The sequence below is a fragment of the Pholis gunnellus genome, assembly GCF_910591455.1.
Source record: "Pholis gunnellus genome assembly, chromosome: 10".
Classification (NCBI taxonomy): domain Eukaryota; kingdom Metazoa; phylum Chordata; class Actinopteri; order Perciformes; family Pholidae; genus Pholis; species Pholis gunnellus.
This window is the reverse complement of record NC_136537.1, coordinates 23793127-23809085: the sequence shown is the minus strand read 5'-3', so window position 1 is coordinate 23809085 and position 15959 is coordinate 23793127. Positions and strand designations below refer to the sequence as shown.

General features: G+C 44.8%; 1 protein-coding gene across 1 annotated transcript; it reads right to left on the bottom strand.

Moving 5' to 3' along the window:
• Window positions 1-4790: 4790 nt before the first annotated feature.
• Window positions 4791-9220, bottom strand: smu1a (SMU1 DNA replication regulator and spliceosomal factor a). The gene is made up of 12 exons (XM_079168110.1): window positions 9122-9220; window positions 8562-8772; window positions 8222-8374; window positions 7921-8031; window positions 7605-7733; window positions 7381-7500; window positions 7140-7256; window positions 6773-6900; window positions 6557-6683; window positions 6223-6390; window positions 5940-6092; window positions 4791-5271 (listed from the first exon to the last, which is right to left on the bottom strand). The coding sequence occupies exons 1-12, from the start codon at window positions 9145-9147 to the stop codon at window positions 5173-5175; spliced, it is 1542 nt and encodes a 513-aa protein (XP_079024236.1). The 5' UTR covers window positions 9148-9220; the 3' UTR covers window positions 4791-5172.
• Between the last annotated feature and the right edge of the window lie 6739 nt (window positions 9221-15959).

Here is a 15959-nt window from a genome sequence, read left to right as displayed (position 1 = left end):
TTATGGAAATCATAAGGCTATTATAAGAACCATATTCCACCTGCGGGAGCGTTCAGAGAGAGGCCAGACGACGCTCTCCACCACCATCATCAGAAACATCAAATGAGGAACGTCTTCATGAAACGGAGGAAGCCCGTCTCTCCTCTCGTGGGTGAAATGTCTTTTTGAACCCGTGCAGCGTCCTCTGCTGCCGTATTAAAGCCTCAGACAGACTCTCATTGTCTGGAGGGTTCAGCTTCTTCCTGCCAGGAAGCTTTGCCGGCTGCTAAAAAGTCTCAGTCCCCGGTATAGAAGCAGAATAAATGAATGCTAAGTGTAGGTAGGCCAGCTAGACCCGCCCCCCCCCCCGGTTTGCCTTGTAGTCCAGCTGGATCTCTGTGACTCTGTTGACCGGTGGCTTCCTGCCAAACCACACACTTCTGAAACCTACTGAAGCTGAGCCAGAGAGGCAAAAAACGGACAAAAGCATTTATTGTGAAGCATTCCACCAGCAGCTGATTGTGTGGGTAAATAAATGAAGATTGTTTGTTGGTTTTGGGGGCTAAACCTTGAAGCACACGGTGGTCCTGAAACTCTCCTGTGTATCTCAGTTTTCACTTCCTCGTTGCCTTCTTTCGTCTCTTTGAAGGAACCACAAGGGGAAGACGGGAACCCCAAGATGCCTCATCAGAGAAAACGTTCCCCACACCATTATGTGTGTGTGTGTGTGTGTGTGTGTGTATTACAGCATACTCTAACATCAGAACTTGGTTTTAGGCTTATGGTTATAATGCCTTTTCTTGAAGCACAGTAGATAAAGTTTGTTTGCGAGAGAAAAAGTCATATTAAGAGAGAGAGTAGCCGGAGAGAAGCAACACGGAGAAGAAGACAAAGGTGGACAAATAGAACGTCAAAGACAGGAAGAGGACAGGAGACAATGTCTGCAGTGAATAAAGATACGGGACATCTTCATGATGCTCTCTGATCACCTTTCTATTTGTGTATCAAGAAGACTGGCAGCTGTTTTTGTCTGTCTAATATTGAGACGTAATGCACACCGTACATCGAGATCTTAAGATGACAAAACATGAGACCTCAAAGGATCTATGAAGTCTCTGTTCTAGAGCTACATTTAAACGTTTTCACTAACGCATTCACTTTCCGCTGCTCCCAGTCTTTTCATCAACAGCTTATCAGAGGTGTGTTTTCAGACATTAGTGCTTTTTAGCGTTCAGGTTCAGATGTTACAGTATGTGCTGACTCAGCATGGGACCAAACATGAATCAGATCTGGATCTGAACTTTGTGTTAAAACCAGCGAATAGTTTGATGTTAGTTTGATGCTTTCCTGGGTGGGTTTGCCTCAACCGACAGTTCAGCGTTCAGTGAGCTTCACGTTCATCATTAAACTTTTATAAGTTGGTGCAGAAAGTTTTAATGGATCAAAACAAAACTCCCCTGAGACCACTTGAGTCCCGACAGAGCAAACCCCACATGTTGAAAGCACTTCAAACTATTTGCCACCAACATGTGACCCTTGTCTGACTGACATACTGTACACATCGGGGCTAACCCCCCCCATACATACGTGGGACTGTCTCCGAGGCCCCTGATTGGCTCACGCTGTGTTTGACCTGAGGTTCGGCTTTCTTAACAACCTTCGGCTTCTTCGGTTTCCTCGGGATCGGTTTGGGCTTCTTTGCTACCTTAACGCTCCTGCTGGACCTCCTTTCTACAAACATGCAAACCGTTGTGTGCAGAATCGGAAACAGCTTGAAGAACACGACTTACACAGAACACCAGGGAGAACCATTCTGAGCAGCCACCAGAAGCGGGTTAGCGTAGCTTAGCATAAAGACTGGAGGCAAAGGGAAACAGCTAGCCTGGCTCTGCCCAAAGGTTAAAATAAATAGCTTACTGTTAGTAAGTGAACTGCTAGGTGGAGATTTGAGCGTTGGACACAGCCAGGCTAAATGTTTCCCAGTTTCCAGTCTTGATGCTAAGCTAAGCTAACCAGCTGCAGGCTGTGGCTTCAAATTCAAGTGAAATACACAAGAGAGGCATCAATCTTCTGGTCTAAATTGCAGCAGGAAAGTGCAAAAAAGGGTATTTTAACATTGATCGGAAGGATTATAGCTACATTTAAGATGGGGGACCACATCAAGCAGCACAAACCAGGCTTTCAAATCTCAGACTGGATTAATGTAAATGCCTGAATGAGTTTTTGGCTGTTTGTCTATTTACATTACAGCCATTTAGCTGCAGCTCACAGCGTCAGTCAGTTGAAACGCCAAACGATTGGTTTGAGGAGTGTGAGGGGTCTTGTTCTTTTTTTGGGGGGGGGGGGGGGGGGGGGGGGGGGGGTTGAGGCATCACACAGCCCATCTGGTTTTCATCAGCAGAAAACACACACACAGCTAAAATGTCTCACAGCGCTCAGGGCAGAATGTGGAACATCCTCCCCCAACCCCTCGACACAGAGTCTCTGACCGCAGATATGCAGAGACAGCAGTCTGAACATCTCAGAGGCTTCTGGAAACCAGGAAAGATCATTTTAATCCTGAAGTGTCACCGTGAGCTGCAACTTCACCAACGGGTCACTGCCTTCTGGAAACTTTGACACATGGAAGGTCTGAGGAACCTGAGGAACATTTCTTATTCCCAGAGTTTGTAGATCCATGTTCTAAAGATGCAAACTAAACAACACATTCACTCCTCAAAGTTCTGGTTACGTTGTCCTCAGGGGAGTTTGTGTTTGTTTGCATAGTAACACATTACTCTACGCTTTACCCGCATGGCTGTTTGTTTATGGGGAAAGTAGTGACACATGTAAAACCAGTGAACAATTAGTCCGCTTGTAACACAAACGGTAAAGTAAAAAACTATAATACAGCAAGAGCTTAATTTAAGCATTATTGAATGGTCACACTGAACATTTCCACAAATAAGGAGTTACAACTTTTCCATACTATTCCAACATATTAAATAATATCCACTCACCCAATTCCAAAGGACCTTCTTCTTCTTCTTCTTCTTCTCTTGTGTCTTTTCTGGACGCTGCTGTCTTACCCGCGTCTGCAGTCACATGTTTAGTAGTTGTGGTGGTTTTGGGAGGTTTAGCTGTTGACTTGCTGTAACTGGTTGTGAACCCTGTGGTGGGGAGCTCAGTGCCGTTGGTTCTGCCTGCAGGAAAAGGGCTCCGAGTTGTATGTGACTCCACAGTGGAGCTCTCTGAGATAACGAGGATAAACGACCCACAATGCAGAAACAAGAGCAGACTGAGGTGCAGAGCGACGGCCATAGTACCTCTTCCCTGCAGGAACCCCTCTGACACTAAACACTCATTCAACCTCCTGACCCGCCGCTCTGCAGAACCATCGAGTCAGCTGCAGTGCACAACGGCTTCCTGTCACACACTGAAAAAATAAAGGCTGTGTTGATATATACAGGATGTTTTAAGGGCAATAAATAGTAGTGAGAGAAAGAGAGTGCAGACAATGAATTTGCAACTATTTCGATTTTCTATTAACCTTGTAAGTCATTTTTGAAGCAAAATTGCCCCAAATCATCTGATTCAAGCATCTCGATGACAATTTGCTGCTTTTGTTCATCAGATATGATTCATAACTTAATATATTGTTATTCTGACAGACGGTTGGATTAATTCAGGAACTTGACGATACCACCTTCAGCTGTGGACAGACATTTATCAGTTTGCTAATATTTCATTGACAAAACTATTGTTCAAGACAATAATCAGATTAATTAATCAATAATGACAATGAGCGTTGGTTGCAACTAATCAAAAAGCTGTCAGCTGGGTGGAGCATTCACCAACCCCCCAAAAAAGTTGTTTTTAACTAAATTATAAGTTCTTTCTTTTGCATTTTATTATCAGAAGTTCCATCTTCTTTTTAAGAGTATGTTTGAAACAGATGCAGCAGAGATGCAAAGTCAGCAGCTAAGACTTTCAGACTCTTCAACATGCTCGGTAAGTGAAAAAAAAAAAAAAAAAAAAAAGCTTTTATTTTGAAGGCGCAGTCAACATCCTGCTGTGCGTCTTGCTGACTGACTTCACTCCTCTGCACAGAGCTGCTGTACCAACAACCATCAGACCAGTTTATTCAGGGATCAAGCTCTTCCTCTTCCTAACACACAGAGGCTGGACGCATGGCTGGACATTTAGGATTTTTGCCTAAAGTCTGAAGTCTTTTTCACATTCTCTGATCAGATAAATACCATTTTCTTCCATATTCCGGTTCTCCGACAAGTAAACACATTTTAAAAAGGTGATTTCTCGTCATTGTTCTGGTTAAACAGCTTTAATGGCACAGACGAGATATATTAATGGGACAGTTGTACATATTGAAATATTAAGTCTCATTCCAAACGTATCACAATGACTTTATTAATTATAATGTATTATTTGGTTCTCCGTGTTGAAAGAACTAAATAATTTCAGGATACAAAATATATATAAAAGAATTTGGAGTGATGCCAAAACATGTTTGTGTTGAAATTTAAACCGAGGGAAGAAAAAAAAGACACAAACAACAGAAGAGTATTTAACCAGGTGTTCTCTGAGAAAAACTAAAATGCAAATAGAAAATATATTTACAAAAAAGTGGAATTTTTCAAAACAAAACTGAGTAACTAGTATCTACACTCACAACCCCGCTCCGGTCTCTGGACAGCAGAACCTTAAATGATTTTACCTGAAACAATATCACGGATGAATGAATGAAATGTGAGCTTGAAATAACAGTTTCAGAGTAATATTTGTAATAATCACGTGTGCTTCACATTTTGAAGAGTTTCTTTTTAAAAGCGAAAGAACCTCGAACCTACGCTTAACAAATTCATAAATGGCGTAAAAGAAAATGACGTCACTTTAAAAAAAAAAAAATAATGAATCATTTCCGCGTCTCAGGTAAAAACGGTTCTACTGCGCCGACGCTCCAACACCGCAAAACTGTCATTGGTCGTATTCAGCTGCACGGCTTCAAATCGTAGAAAAGAAGAAGATTCACCTTTACTGAGGTGAGCTGCTGAGATCATCAACATGGATACAAGTTCACAGTGACCTGAAAGAGAACGACCCCCCCCCCCCCCCAGGGTTGTAAAGAGAACAGAACGGGCAGAGCGGCGTCCAGAGCGAGAACGTCCAGTCTCTCAGTTTGGGCTGAAACACCTTTCAAGGCTTCCAGAGCTTCAGCAGGCCGTCCTCACTGTAGGTGCTGATCAGGTTCTGGTGGGGGTGGTGGGCGATTCCGATCACATCCTTCTCGTGGATCTGGAGGCAGGAAGAACAGAGCGCTTTAAATAAATGAATAAAATGATTAGATCTGTTATGCTGGTTTCTAAAGTCATTTAAAGCTACGACGAGGAACTTTCAGTTTGTGTGGATTTTGTCCGTCCTTGTGGGAAATGTGTCTCTGAGCACCAGAGTCCCTTTAGAGAACCTCTCATTCTAATGCAGCAGGGTCTGACAGTCTGAATCCTCTCAGTCCTGGTTCTCCTGTGCCCCCCTTCCCTCCAGCGGGTCCAGCAATACGTCCTCCAGCAGCGTGGTGTCGGCTCCCAGAGAGGAGGAGGAGCTCCGACTCTGTTTCTGTCCACGGTGGACCGGTCTCTGCTGGAGTCTTTGGTGAACGTGCATGACTTCGTCCGATTGCCCCGGAATCGAACACAGTATCGCCGCATTCACAATAACTATCTAGAAACAGCCGATCTTCTTGCCGACGGCCTCGTTTACTTACATAGGTCTAAAGAGGCGTCAGTGTTCCAGTGACTCCGTTTCATAACCAGTTGAAAGTTCCTCACAGTAACTTCAATAAGCGAGACAAAAGCGCTTCAAGACTTGAATCAAAACTTTACAGTCGGGCCGTTAAGCCGAAGCAGAGGAGGGAACGCGCTGAGATATTTCTGTCTCCGGCTTTGATCCGGGATCAGTGAACGTACCGTCAGCGTTCTCTCCAGCTTGCCGGTGACGGTGCTGAAGCAGTAGAGCACAAAGTCTTCGCCCACGCAGTAGATCCACTCGCCGCGGGGAGACAGGGTGCAGCACACGAAGTCACCGCCTTCCCTCTTACCGGAGCTGAAACTCCTCACGATCTACACAAGAGCATCCAAACACACAGAGCCGGGTCAGGTTTAGAGGAAACACTATTCCAGGTGTATTGCTCAGTATTTAAGAGAGAACACATGACGACACTGGGCTCTGACTTCCGGGTCGTGGACTCACCTGTCCCTGCATGTTCATGATGACCACCGTGTTGGAGCGGTTGCACACCACAAAGTGCTCCGGGTTCTTGGGCAGCTGGATGACGTTGTTGACCGTGATGTCGGTGCCGGCTGACGTGCCCAGAGGCTTGAAGGTGTTGGTGCACTCGCTGGTCTTCATGTTCCACATCTGGAGGAGACGGGTCGACAAACACAGCGGGGTCAGACACGCGTGGCCAACAGACACGCACAGGGTTTTCCATTAAAAAAAAAGTTACAAAAATATAGTTTGCTTTCAATTATAGTTCTTAGAAATCTCTAATCAAGTCATTCACTGTAGAGACTTCTTCTCTCACCTTGACCGTCCCGTCCGATGAGGCGCTGATGATGTGGTGTCCGTCTGGAGTGAACGTGGCCTCGTTCACAAAGGAGGTGTGGCCGCGGAAGTCCTTCAGAGTTTTACCCGACTTCAGTCCGTGAATTCTTCAGCAGAAAACACAAGCATGTTCACAAAGTTATCCTGAAACAGGTGTTGAGTGAAGAGGAGCATACACAGGTGACGGTGTGTTTACCTGATGATCTGGTCGAAGGAGGCGCTGAGGAGCTGACTGCTGTCTTTACAGAAACTGACGCACGTTACTCCTTTACTGTGAGCGCGCTCAAACCTCCTCAGACACTGACCGCTCTGGATCTTCCACACCTACACACACACACACGCAAATGAGTGGATTTCATACTATTGGAGGAAAACAATCTGGGTTTTATTTTGAAGGTTTACCAGCACAGAGAAAGTTGCATTTATCTCTGACTTTACAGCCTTTCACACCTCATCGTAGAGGATGTTTTCATGATTTTTTTTTACTCGCCTTAACTTTAGCTGAGAAGCAACAAAAGGACGTAGAAGCAATGAGAGAAATGGAAGCATTGTTTCTCGTCTACCTTGATCTTTCCATCCTGAGCTCCCGTGGCCAACATCTCCGTGTCTCTACTGAAGCCCATACACAACACCGCATCGTCCATCATCATGAAGTTATCCTGAGCCTGGTACTTCAGATCCTGGAGGGCACAATGCACGCAATGATTACAACTCAGCAGAAGTGATTAAGGAATGATAACAGTCAACGTGGTGTCATATTAAACAGCACATCTGGTTTGTGTGTCGTCGTTTGGCAGAAGCTACCTTTCTGATTTTGCCGGTGGTGAAGTTCCAGACCTCGATGAAGCCGTCCACGGAGCCGGTGACCAGGTACTGACCATCGGGCGAGAACCGGGAGCACTCCACGTGAGACTTCTGTCCAAACTGAGCAGGGAAGAGAAACGAGTCACGTCAAGAGAAAGTCATGAAACGTATCATTAACTCCTGGAAGTGGAAAATCTAAACCAGACGCTCGGCTGCGTGGGTACCTTGATGTGTCTGCTGAGCTGAGTGGGGAAGTGCTCCTCCTCCACATCTTTAACGGCAGCTTTGCCCCTGAACAAATCGATAGTCATACCAGGAGGCAGGAGGCCCTGATGCTGCTGCCACTTCAGAGACTGGAGGAGGAGAATGTAGAAAAAACATCATCAGCACTGTATTTGTATGTTAGCATAACTAGCGAGTATGGGGAACATGAATAAAGAGGGAGGACTACGCAAATATGTCACAAATGAGTTATTTTATGGCGAGTCTGGTATTGAGGATCGACACTCATCACCAGCAGCAGGTTTGTGGATCGCGTACCTGTCCCAGCAGAGCCATGAGACGAGAGGGCGGCACCACGCTGACCTCCCCGGCCAGCGCCTGGGCGATGGCCGCCCGGCGCTTCTCCTTACTGCTGCCGTCTGGGTACGCCTGGACATCAACAAACACAAATATTTAAAAACTAAAAATACGCATTTATGTAGTAGAGTCTCTCTTAAATAATGCTCTGTGGATCTGAATAACAAGCGTTAAGTATAAAACATGTGTCCCTGATGAAGAACCAGCTGGAACGTCGGGTTCTAACTGATCCTGGAACAAAGACGTCTGGTTTGGGACGCACCTCTCTGGGATCGAAGTAGGAGCGAGCCAGCAGGTTCTCCAGGTTGATGTATCTCTCCGGCTGGGTCTGCTTCAGCATGATCATGGGGTCGGTCTGCCTGAGGAGGGAACGGGCTGCACCCAACTCTCTCAGCTCGATCAGCTCCAACACCACCTGGGCGGGGAAACAAGACACACGTTCAGATTTAGAGGAGCGTGACTTCAGAGATGACAAGGGACCGCAGTCACGCTTAAAAACAACAACGCTGCAGACCAAGGAGGAGGCGAGAGGACAAGAAGGATATCAAAATGTAAAGTTGACAATGAGTTTATCTGTAGACCACCGTTCCTCCAACCCTCACCTGTTCATAGAGGTCTATCAGGGTCTTGTCCGGCAGCTTGAGGGACTGGATGGCCTGCAGAACGGTGTCCCAGTGGCCGCTGTTTATGTCGGCCACAAAGCTCTCTATGCTGTCCACGGTGTTCAGAGACACGGTGGTCTCCTCCTGCAGGGTGACCAGAGTCCGCTGCAGGTTGTTCTCCTTCAAGTACTGCATGATCAGACGGATCACGCTGTGGCAAACACAAAACGATGACAGACATATGGATACACGTTTAATGCAAGATAGCTAAGTTCAAGCAATGTGTATGCAATGATTGAGGCGCCTTTGTTGGATGCTGGTGCATCATTTTAAGTAATATTAATATAGAGCGAAACTGTATTTATGGGGGAGACTGTAAGTTAGCTTGTTAGCTTAGGTTAGCTTGTTAGCTCAAGTTAGCTCAGGGCGCTAACGCTAGCGGTGCAGCGAAGGATGAGGCAGGCCTCAATAGCTAAACATATATTAAAATGCAGAGTTGTTGGCAATATAACTAATATATGAATAACCTGGCTTTATGAGTAACTAACGGGACCACTTACTCTGCGGATTCCACCTCCAGAGACATGATTATTTATCCCAAAACAGCAGCCACAAGACACTCTTTACTGAGTCTGCAGGAGCAGCAAAGACGAGGCACGCAAGACAGACGCAAACACGGAAGTAGTGGGAGGAGCCAGGGACCTTCAAAATAAAACGCTCATCGTGTGGAGGTGACAGATTACGTATAAAATAAAATAAAATGAAATGTTATTAAATGTATATTCAATAATAATATTATCGTTATGATTCATATAATGCGCCTACATATGCACGTTATGTGTACATTTATTTGACTGTAGGTCAGTTATATTCAATTTAATTAAACTTCATTTATCCCCGTAAATATTAAGCCTTCATGGTAATAATCATAGAGTAGATTAAATATTACACCCGGGATCAGTTAATCTGGAAATGGAGTCCAGGGACCAACAACGGACTTTGAAGAGCCCCGAATGGACACCAGCAGGATTACTGCTAGAAATTAATTGAACAAGAGAATAAATCAGAATGACTAGTTTGTTGATTGGTGGTTTCACTGGTTTCCTCCAACCTCCTTCTCTCTAAATCAAAGCATAGATAGGTTTGTGTCCTCTGGGCCTCTGTCAATAAAAATACCTAGCTGTGATTATTATGAGCCTCTTCTCCACATTAGTGTGCACAATCATCCCCGTCTGCTTGGATTCCTGGTGGGTTTCCAGGAGGATCAACAGGGGGCGCTATCCAACCAGCTACGACTCAGAGGCCCTCTTCACTCTCTTCTCTCTGCCAGTGAAGGTCTTTCAAGGTTATGATGATGATGATGATGATGATGATGATGATGATGATGATGATGATGATGATGATGCTCAGTGCAGCGCCACTTCAGTCTGCAGCCCCACAGCCTGGGTTTGGATTGTTTTGGGCAATCATGACATAATCCCACGGTGAGCCCTGTCCACATTGGAAATGAATCTGGCACCAAGAACACACCAGACCTCCCTTTGGTTTCATTTGCCTTCGCAGATGGACAAATATATTGGAAAGCAATGAGGAGGACGGGGAGGGGAGGAGGAGTGGTGTTTTCACACACACACAATACCATACCACCGCAGTCATTCTGAATATATTAACATAAGAGCAGGACAAAGACGTCAATATAATTTTTGCCATCTCCTGGCATGACAAAGCAGAGGCTGTTTGGGGAATGCTTCCCAGTGAGGGAGACGCCGCCGCGCTGGAAGAATGACAGCGACACAAAAGGCTGTAATGTAATCACTTCATCCTTTCTGAGAAAAACAAAGACAAGTCTTAAAGTATGTGAGGTGCCGTTCTCGCCGTGCGATACAGTCGCCCTCTTCCCTCATAATTAGAACACATTACCACCACAAAGACACGTCTTCTTCTCTTTGGTCTGTCAGAAAAGGAAACTAACATTTCTGGTGAGAATAAACACACGTACGTTCCACCTGCTCAGTGGGCGGTGGACGGTGCAATGAATTACTGTCTGGCATCAAAACACTTCCCAGCTATGATTCCCTCAAAAAAAAGCAAAAGAGAAAGTATTTTAAAAGTGTGTCATTTGTTTCGACAAAATGACCAAATCATGATATTCATGAACTAAACCCTTCTGCGAAAAATACAAGCATGTATCAGCGATTCAATGCTTCTGAATCGGCTTCTTTTACAAAAACAAATCAGACAATTCTGCATTTCTGGCACGATCCTCCCAGTCCCAATCTCTTGTGTTCTCATGGAAACCATTTAAAATGCTAAACTGAAATGACCACACTGAACACTCACAGCTCTGACAATAACAAAGCACGGCGTAGAGGCACGGGCAACTTGTTTAAGAGATGAACGCATCGATCTGGTGTCAACATGGCAGAGGAGAGGATGATGAGCGGGGTGAGGAAGAAGTGAGGGGGGGGGGGGGGGTCCGTGCAGGGCTTGATCTGTCAAGACAGTAATGGAGACCGCTGCCTGTGATCTGGATTGAATCCTATGACAGATTACTATTTTAATTGTGACACCAGGCAGCTGCCCTACTTTCCAACATGACGCTCCATCCTGGATTTGTATGCCCCAACATAACGAACTGTCGATTGTTGTTGCGTCACTATCTTTGGGTTCGATTTGGCCGATAAAGAAACAGGACTTTAGGCAATGCTGAATGGGAGGAGATGATGGGATGAAGCTTTCTTTTAAATACAAAATTCTGCAGTGACATGACATCAAACAAAGATTGAAATGAAATGATGACTTAGTGTTGTTCTATTAACATACACAAATGTATTTATACACATTTTCCTTTTGTTCTTTGTTTTTACTACTTTCTCTCTGAGCTCACCTGAACTAGGAACGCCTGCTGTATGTCGTAGCTGAGATTCTGCCACGTTACTTTTTAATCTGGATGAAACAGATAAGAATAAGTTACACATAATATAGCAAATCTTTGCGATGTCTTGGCAGCTGAAGAGGGGATTACAGGTGTGTTCTTGAGTAGAATGCACAGGTTTTTATGAGATTTGAACAGCAAAGATGCTTTGCACGCTTGCTGCTTTTCAGCTCAGCACATTACCAAACACTAAGATGCAGATGATGAAAACAAGGTTTTATATTGATGGTTTAACTCGGGATTAGATGTAAAATTCAGGATCCGCATCAGAGTAGAAAAATGATAATATATGCAACGTGTACCACACTGATTGTTGGATTATAGGAACTTCAAGATATCAGATCTGCTGTATGGCAATGCAGGTTTATTTATACAGCACATTTCAGCAACAATGCAATTCAAAGCACTTTACATAAAACATCAGAAGACAAAGAAACGCATAAAAGAACGTTTGAATGCAATTAAAAACAGTCATTTAAGAGCCTGAGCTAGAAATTGTAATCTGATTTGTTGGAACTGAAGGCGAACACGACCACTCATCCTATTTAAAGAACGTATGTGAACGTGCACGGAGCAAGAAAGTTAAAATGTGCATTCTCTCATAAACCGCTCCGATCCCAACATTTTGTTTGGTTTCGTTTATGTCTCTTTAAGAGCTCCGCCCTTCAGTGTAACCCTTTGGCCGAAATAAATGAACAAAATGTCCATTAATCTGCTGCCGAGGAGCTACTCACAACTCCTTGCTAATTGCTGATTTATCCGACAGTCAGTCAGCCCTCCGGTCACAAGTGGAAGTGGGTGGGAGGTGTGTGTCTGAGCGGTATTGGTGATGGTGGTGATGGTGGTAAATCTTGATGGATCTGTCCCTGTAGGTTGTTTGCAGCTCGGGTCGGACTATTGGCATGTCCATTATTCTCCATGGACGCACTTGAAAAGCCAAAGGGGACTCATTGAGAAACCCCCAATTGAAATTCTCAATCTTCCTGACACGCAATCAGGAATAAAGGAGCAACACTGCAGCTGCAGAACTGTGTTCAGTTTTGCCGGAGAGGAGGCGCACAAAGCCACACAGAAGACGAAGAATTGGGTTTCGTTCATGCCGTGGCAGCTTGCATTGGAGCGCGATACATTCCGGGTCATCAAGGTGATAAAGCACTGAGCTGGAAATAGGATTGTGCCTGTACGGCAGTGTACCAGGCAGCAAGCATGTGAACTGATGTATGTTCGCCTCCGAGCGGTCTGGATGGGAGAGATACGCAGGAGGGCGCCTCTCTACCCGTGACAATGTAAATAGAAGCTATCCACTTACCGGATGAATGCGTCTGCTTCCCCTCAGCTGAAAGGCTCCCGAGGCCGTTGTATTTACCAAAAAAAAAAAAAAACACCCACAAAGTGCTGACACAAGTGGATGGTTTTGAGCGGGTATAGCTGTCTCTCTTTTTTTCAATTACTGGTCCATCTCTGCTTGTTCCAGTACCTCCATTCAATGTAGGTCTGACATCTACAACTTGAGGAGCCTTCTTTTGTCAGGTTGTTTGGGAATTCACCCGAGGGTTTTTTTTTTTGCACCTTTTCAGCTAGAGCGGGGGTGAAAGGCGTGATTTTGGAGACTTTTGAAGGCTTTTTGGTGGGTCAACACGATAACACCTGCATAATACCGGTGCACATGCATCGCCCTGAGCCTTTAAGGTTAATAAGGAACTGTGTAACAACAGCAGCTGGTTGAAACTAACGGTTCAAAACAGCCTTTTGTTGTGACAACGGTTTGGGAGACGGGTATCATAGTTTGTTTGAATGTTAGCATGATGAATTATAGAGAAAGGTATCTGCCAAAGCATTATTTAAAACGCCAATCTGTGTTTAAATTGATTTAGCTGTCACAATCAGAGAAGCCAAAAGTTATTTGTAAACTAGGGGCCTTTTTGAAGAATCCTTGAGTAGAATGTTTAAGTAACAGTTGCTGAACACACATGCCATGTGCCATCGGTTTGTTGCTAATGTTTGTTCTGATTGTCCTCCATGTGATCATGGTGCTGAGCCACAGAAATATAATTACATTAAAAGTACAAGAAACTTTTCATGTTTTCATAAAAATGTCTGCCAATGCTTAGCTGTCGAAGACACATAAAAGCTTGCATGACCGAGTGCAGTGGCAGTTGCATTATGGGTAAGTAAGACAAAGTTGCATCTGGACAAAAAACAGCTTCGAAAGGTTTCAGACTTCTTTTGAGGCTGTTCTGGTGGAAGCTGGATCTGAGCAGAGCTTTTACACCAAATGTGCAGGTCCTCTACAAACTACGCGCCCGACTCCCATGAAACCTGGTGGTGGAAAGGTGTAGCATCGGTCAAGGAAGAACTCGTAACAGTTTTGAAACGTCCTCGGTCCATTTACCGCAGACTTCCGCCAATGCTGTGAAATAAAATGTGTGTATCAAAACTTGATGGGTTCTTTGTTGGCCAATGCTAAACCCTTAGTTTCATGGAAATCGGACATTTTTCTGTAATCCTGCTGACAAACAGACAAACAAACCAAAAACATAACCTCCATGAAGAAGGTAATAAAGACGTTTATCTCTTAATTTGTGTGCTCTACCTCACGCAAACTATGTGCACTTGCTTTGTTTGAAGACAGGTGAGGCTTCCTCACAGCTCATGAATAAATACTAAGCAGCTCCACTGTTGAAGGAAAGACTGACGTGTCGGCCTTTCTTGCTCTAATCTTACGAACCGGTCTCAAGAATTAAACTGACAACCTTCTCTATCCTCACGAGAAGCACATCTCTTGTATCGTACCGTAACAATCCTCCGGGATGCAGAGCCACTAAAGGCTCTGATCATTCTATTGAGGCTCACAATTAAAACCTAATTGTGTTCGGAAAAAACCCCATTCAACAGAGCTCACGGTGGGGAGATTCAGCAGGTTGAAATGAGGTTATTATGCAAAACACAGAAGACAAAGGGAGGCTATTTGCAGTTAATTAACGTGGTAATTTTCTTAGGATCTGTCTAATAATATATACAGCAGAAGCAAGGCGTATGCATAGAGCCTCTCTGCGCACTCTTACTGGAGCGATTGTCTGGTTTGTTGGCTTGTCCGAGTATTTGTATGGCCCTCACACTCCTCCCGAGGAGTTATTGATTCCCCCGTGCCTCGCTCATTGGCATGCACAGGCACGATAAGAAGTGAATCCATCGTCTGTCAGTCTCTGCTGAAGGGAGTGCAGTCCTGAGGGGAAGAGGGCAACATATTCAGGTCCAATTTTCCTGTTTTTTTTTTTCTCAGGATTACCATCGCATTGTTTTCTCCCATACGGTCCCGAGACGCCGCGCTGAGCTGCATCAACGCATGAAGTGCGAGGGGACTTGGGCACATTTGGGATTCTCACCGGCAGAGAGAATCCAATAATAGAATAACTTCATCCGTGGTGGCTTAATTAACGTGTGCTGTTGGAGTGGAACAGAGCTAGTGGATGGGATATAAACACTCGGAACAAAGACAGAAGTGCACTTCATGAGAAAGACACACCCAAGCTAATGTACAGGGGAGATTATTTAGTATTCTGTCCCTCTTAAACCAAGCCATGAAAAGAGACCCACATCTAGACACATTGAAGTATTTAACTAATGGATTTCAGAACAGATTTAGCCTTTTTCCTTAAAGCCCTTCCAAAAGGACTTTTTTTTTTGATAGCATGCGAGCATACATGTCAAAAGTCCACTTGGCCTCCGAGACCCCGTTGGTTTTAAAAGGAAGTCCTTGACATTTCGTTCTCTGCCAGTTGAGGCGATTTCCACTGTTCCGCAGTAGCACATCCCAGCAGGGAGCCCGATTCAAGCTGAAATAATGGGCCGTGGATCGTCACCGCGCCCCGCGGCAGCTGTCATCTATAGAGACAGGACTGGCGTGCATTGGGCCCTTGTCAAATATTGGATCGGGCTGAACACTAGTGGGCTCTTCGGGGGGGGGGGGGGGGGGAAATGTCACTGCCTGGGGGGGAAATGTCACTGCCTCTCCTCATCTGTCCTATAGCACCATTCTGTGTTATATTACTTTTTTAACGGCGTTTTGTCTCTATAGGAACGGGCCTGGCTGTCACAAATGAATGGAAGTAAGGGAATGACCCATTTGGAAAGGTCACAGCCATATAATGGCCTTTTGTTCATATCTGCGTTTTGAATATCTGATTCATGATATGGAAATGATTTGAAGGAGAATTATACGAGAGCAGATTCATTTTACTTGTGCTCTTGTATTTGCTCGTTTGAATTCCAGTTTGCAAAGAGAAGTCAGGAACGAATCTGACAGTCGGTTCATCGTGATAAAGGAAACAAAGACATTCGCTTTCACCAGACAAAGTGAAACTATCCAGTGTTCCACCAGAGAAGAGCCGGACAATTCTCCATGACTTCATTTGTAGGCACAAAACACACACATGTAAAAAAAGAAATGTGCTGCTGACTGA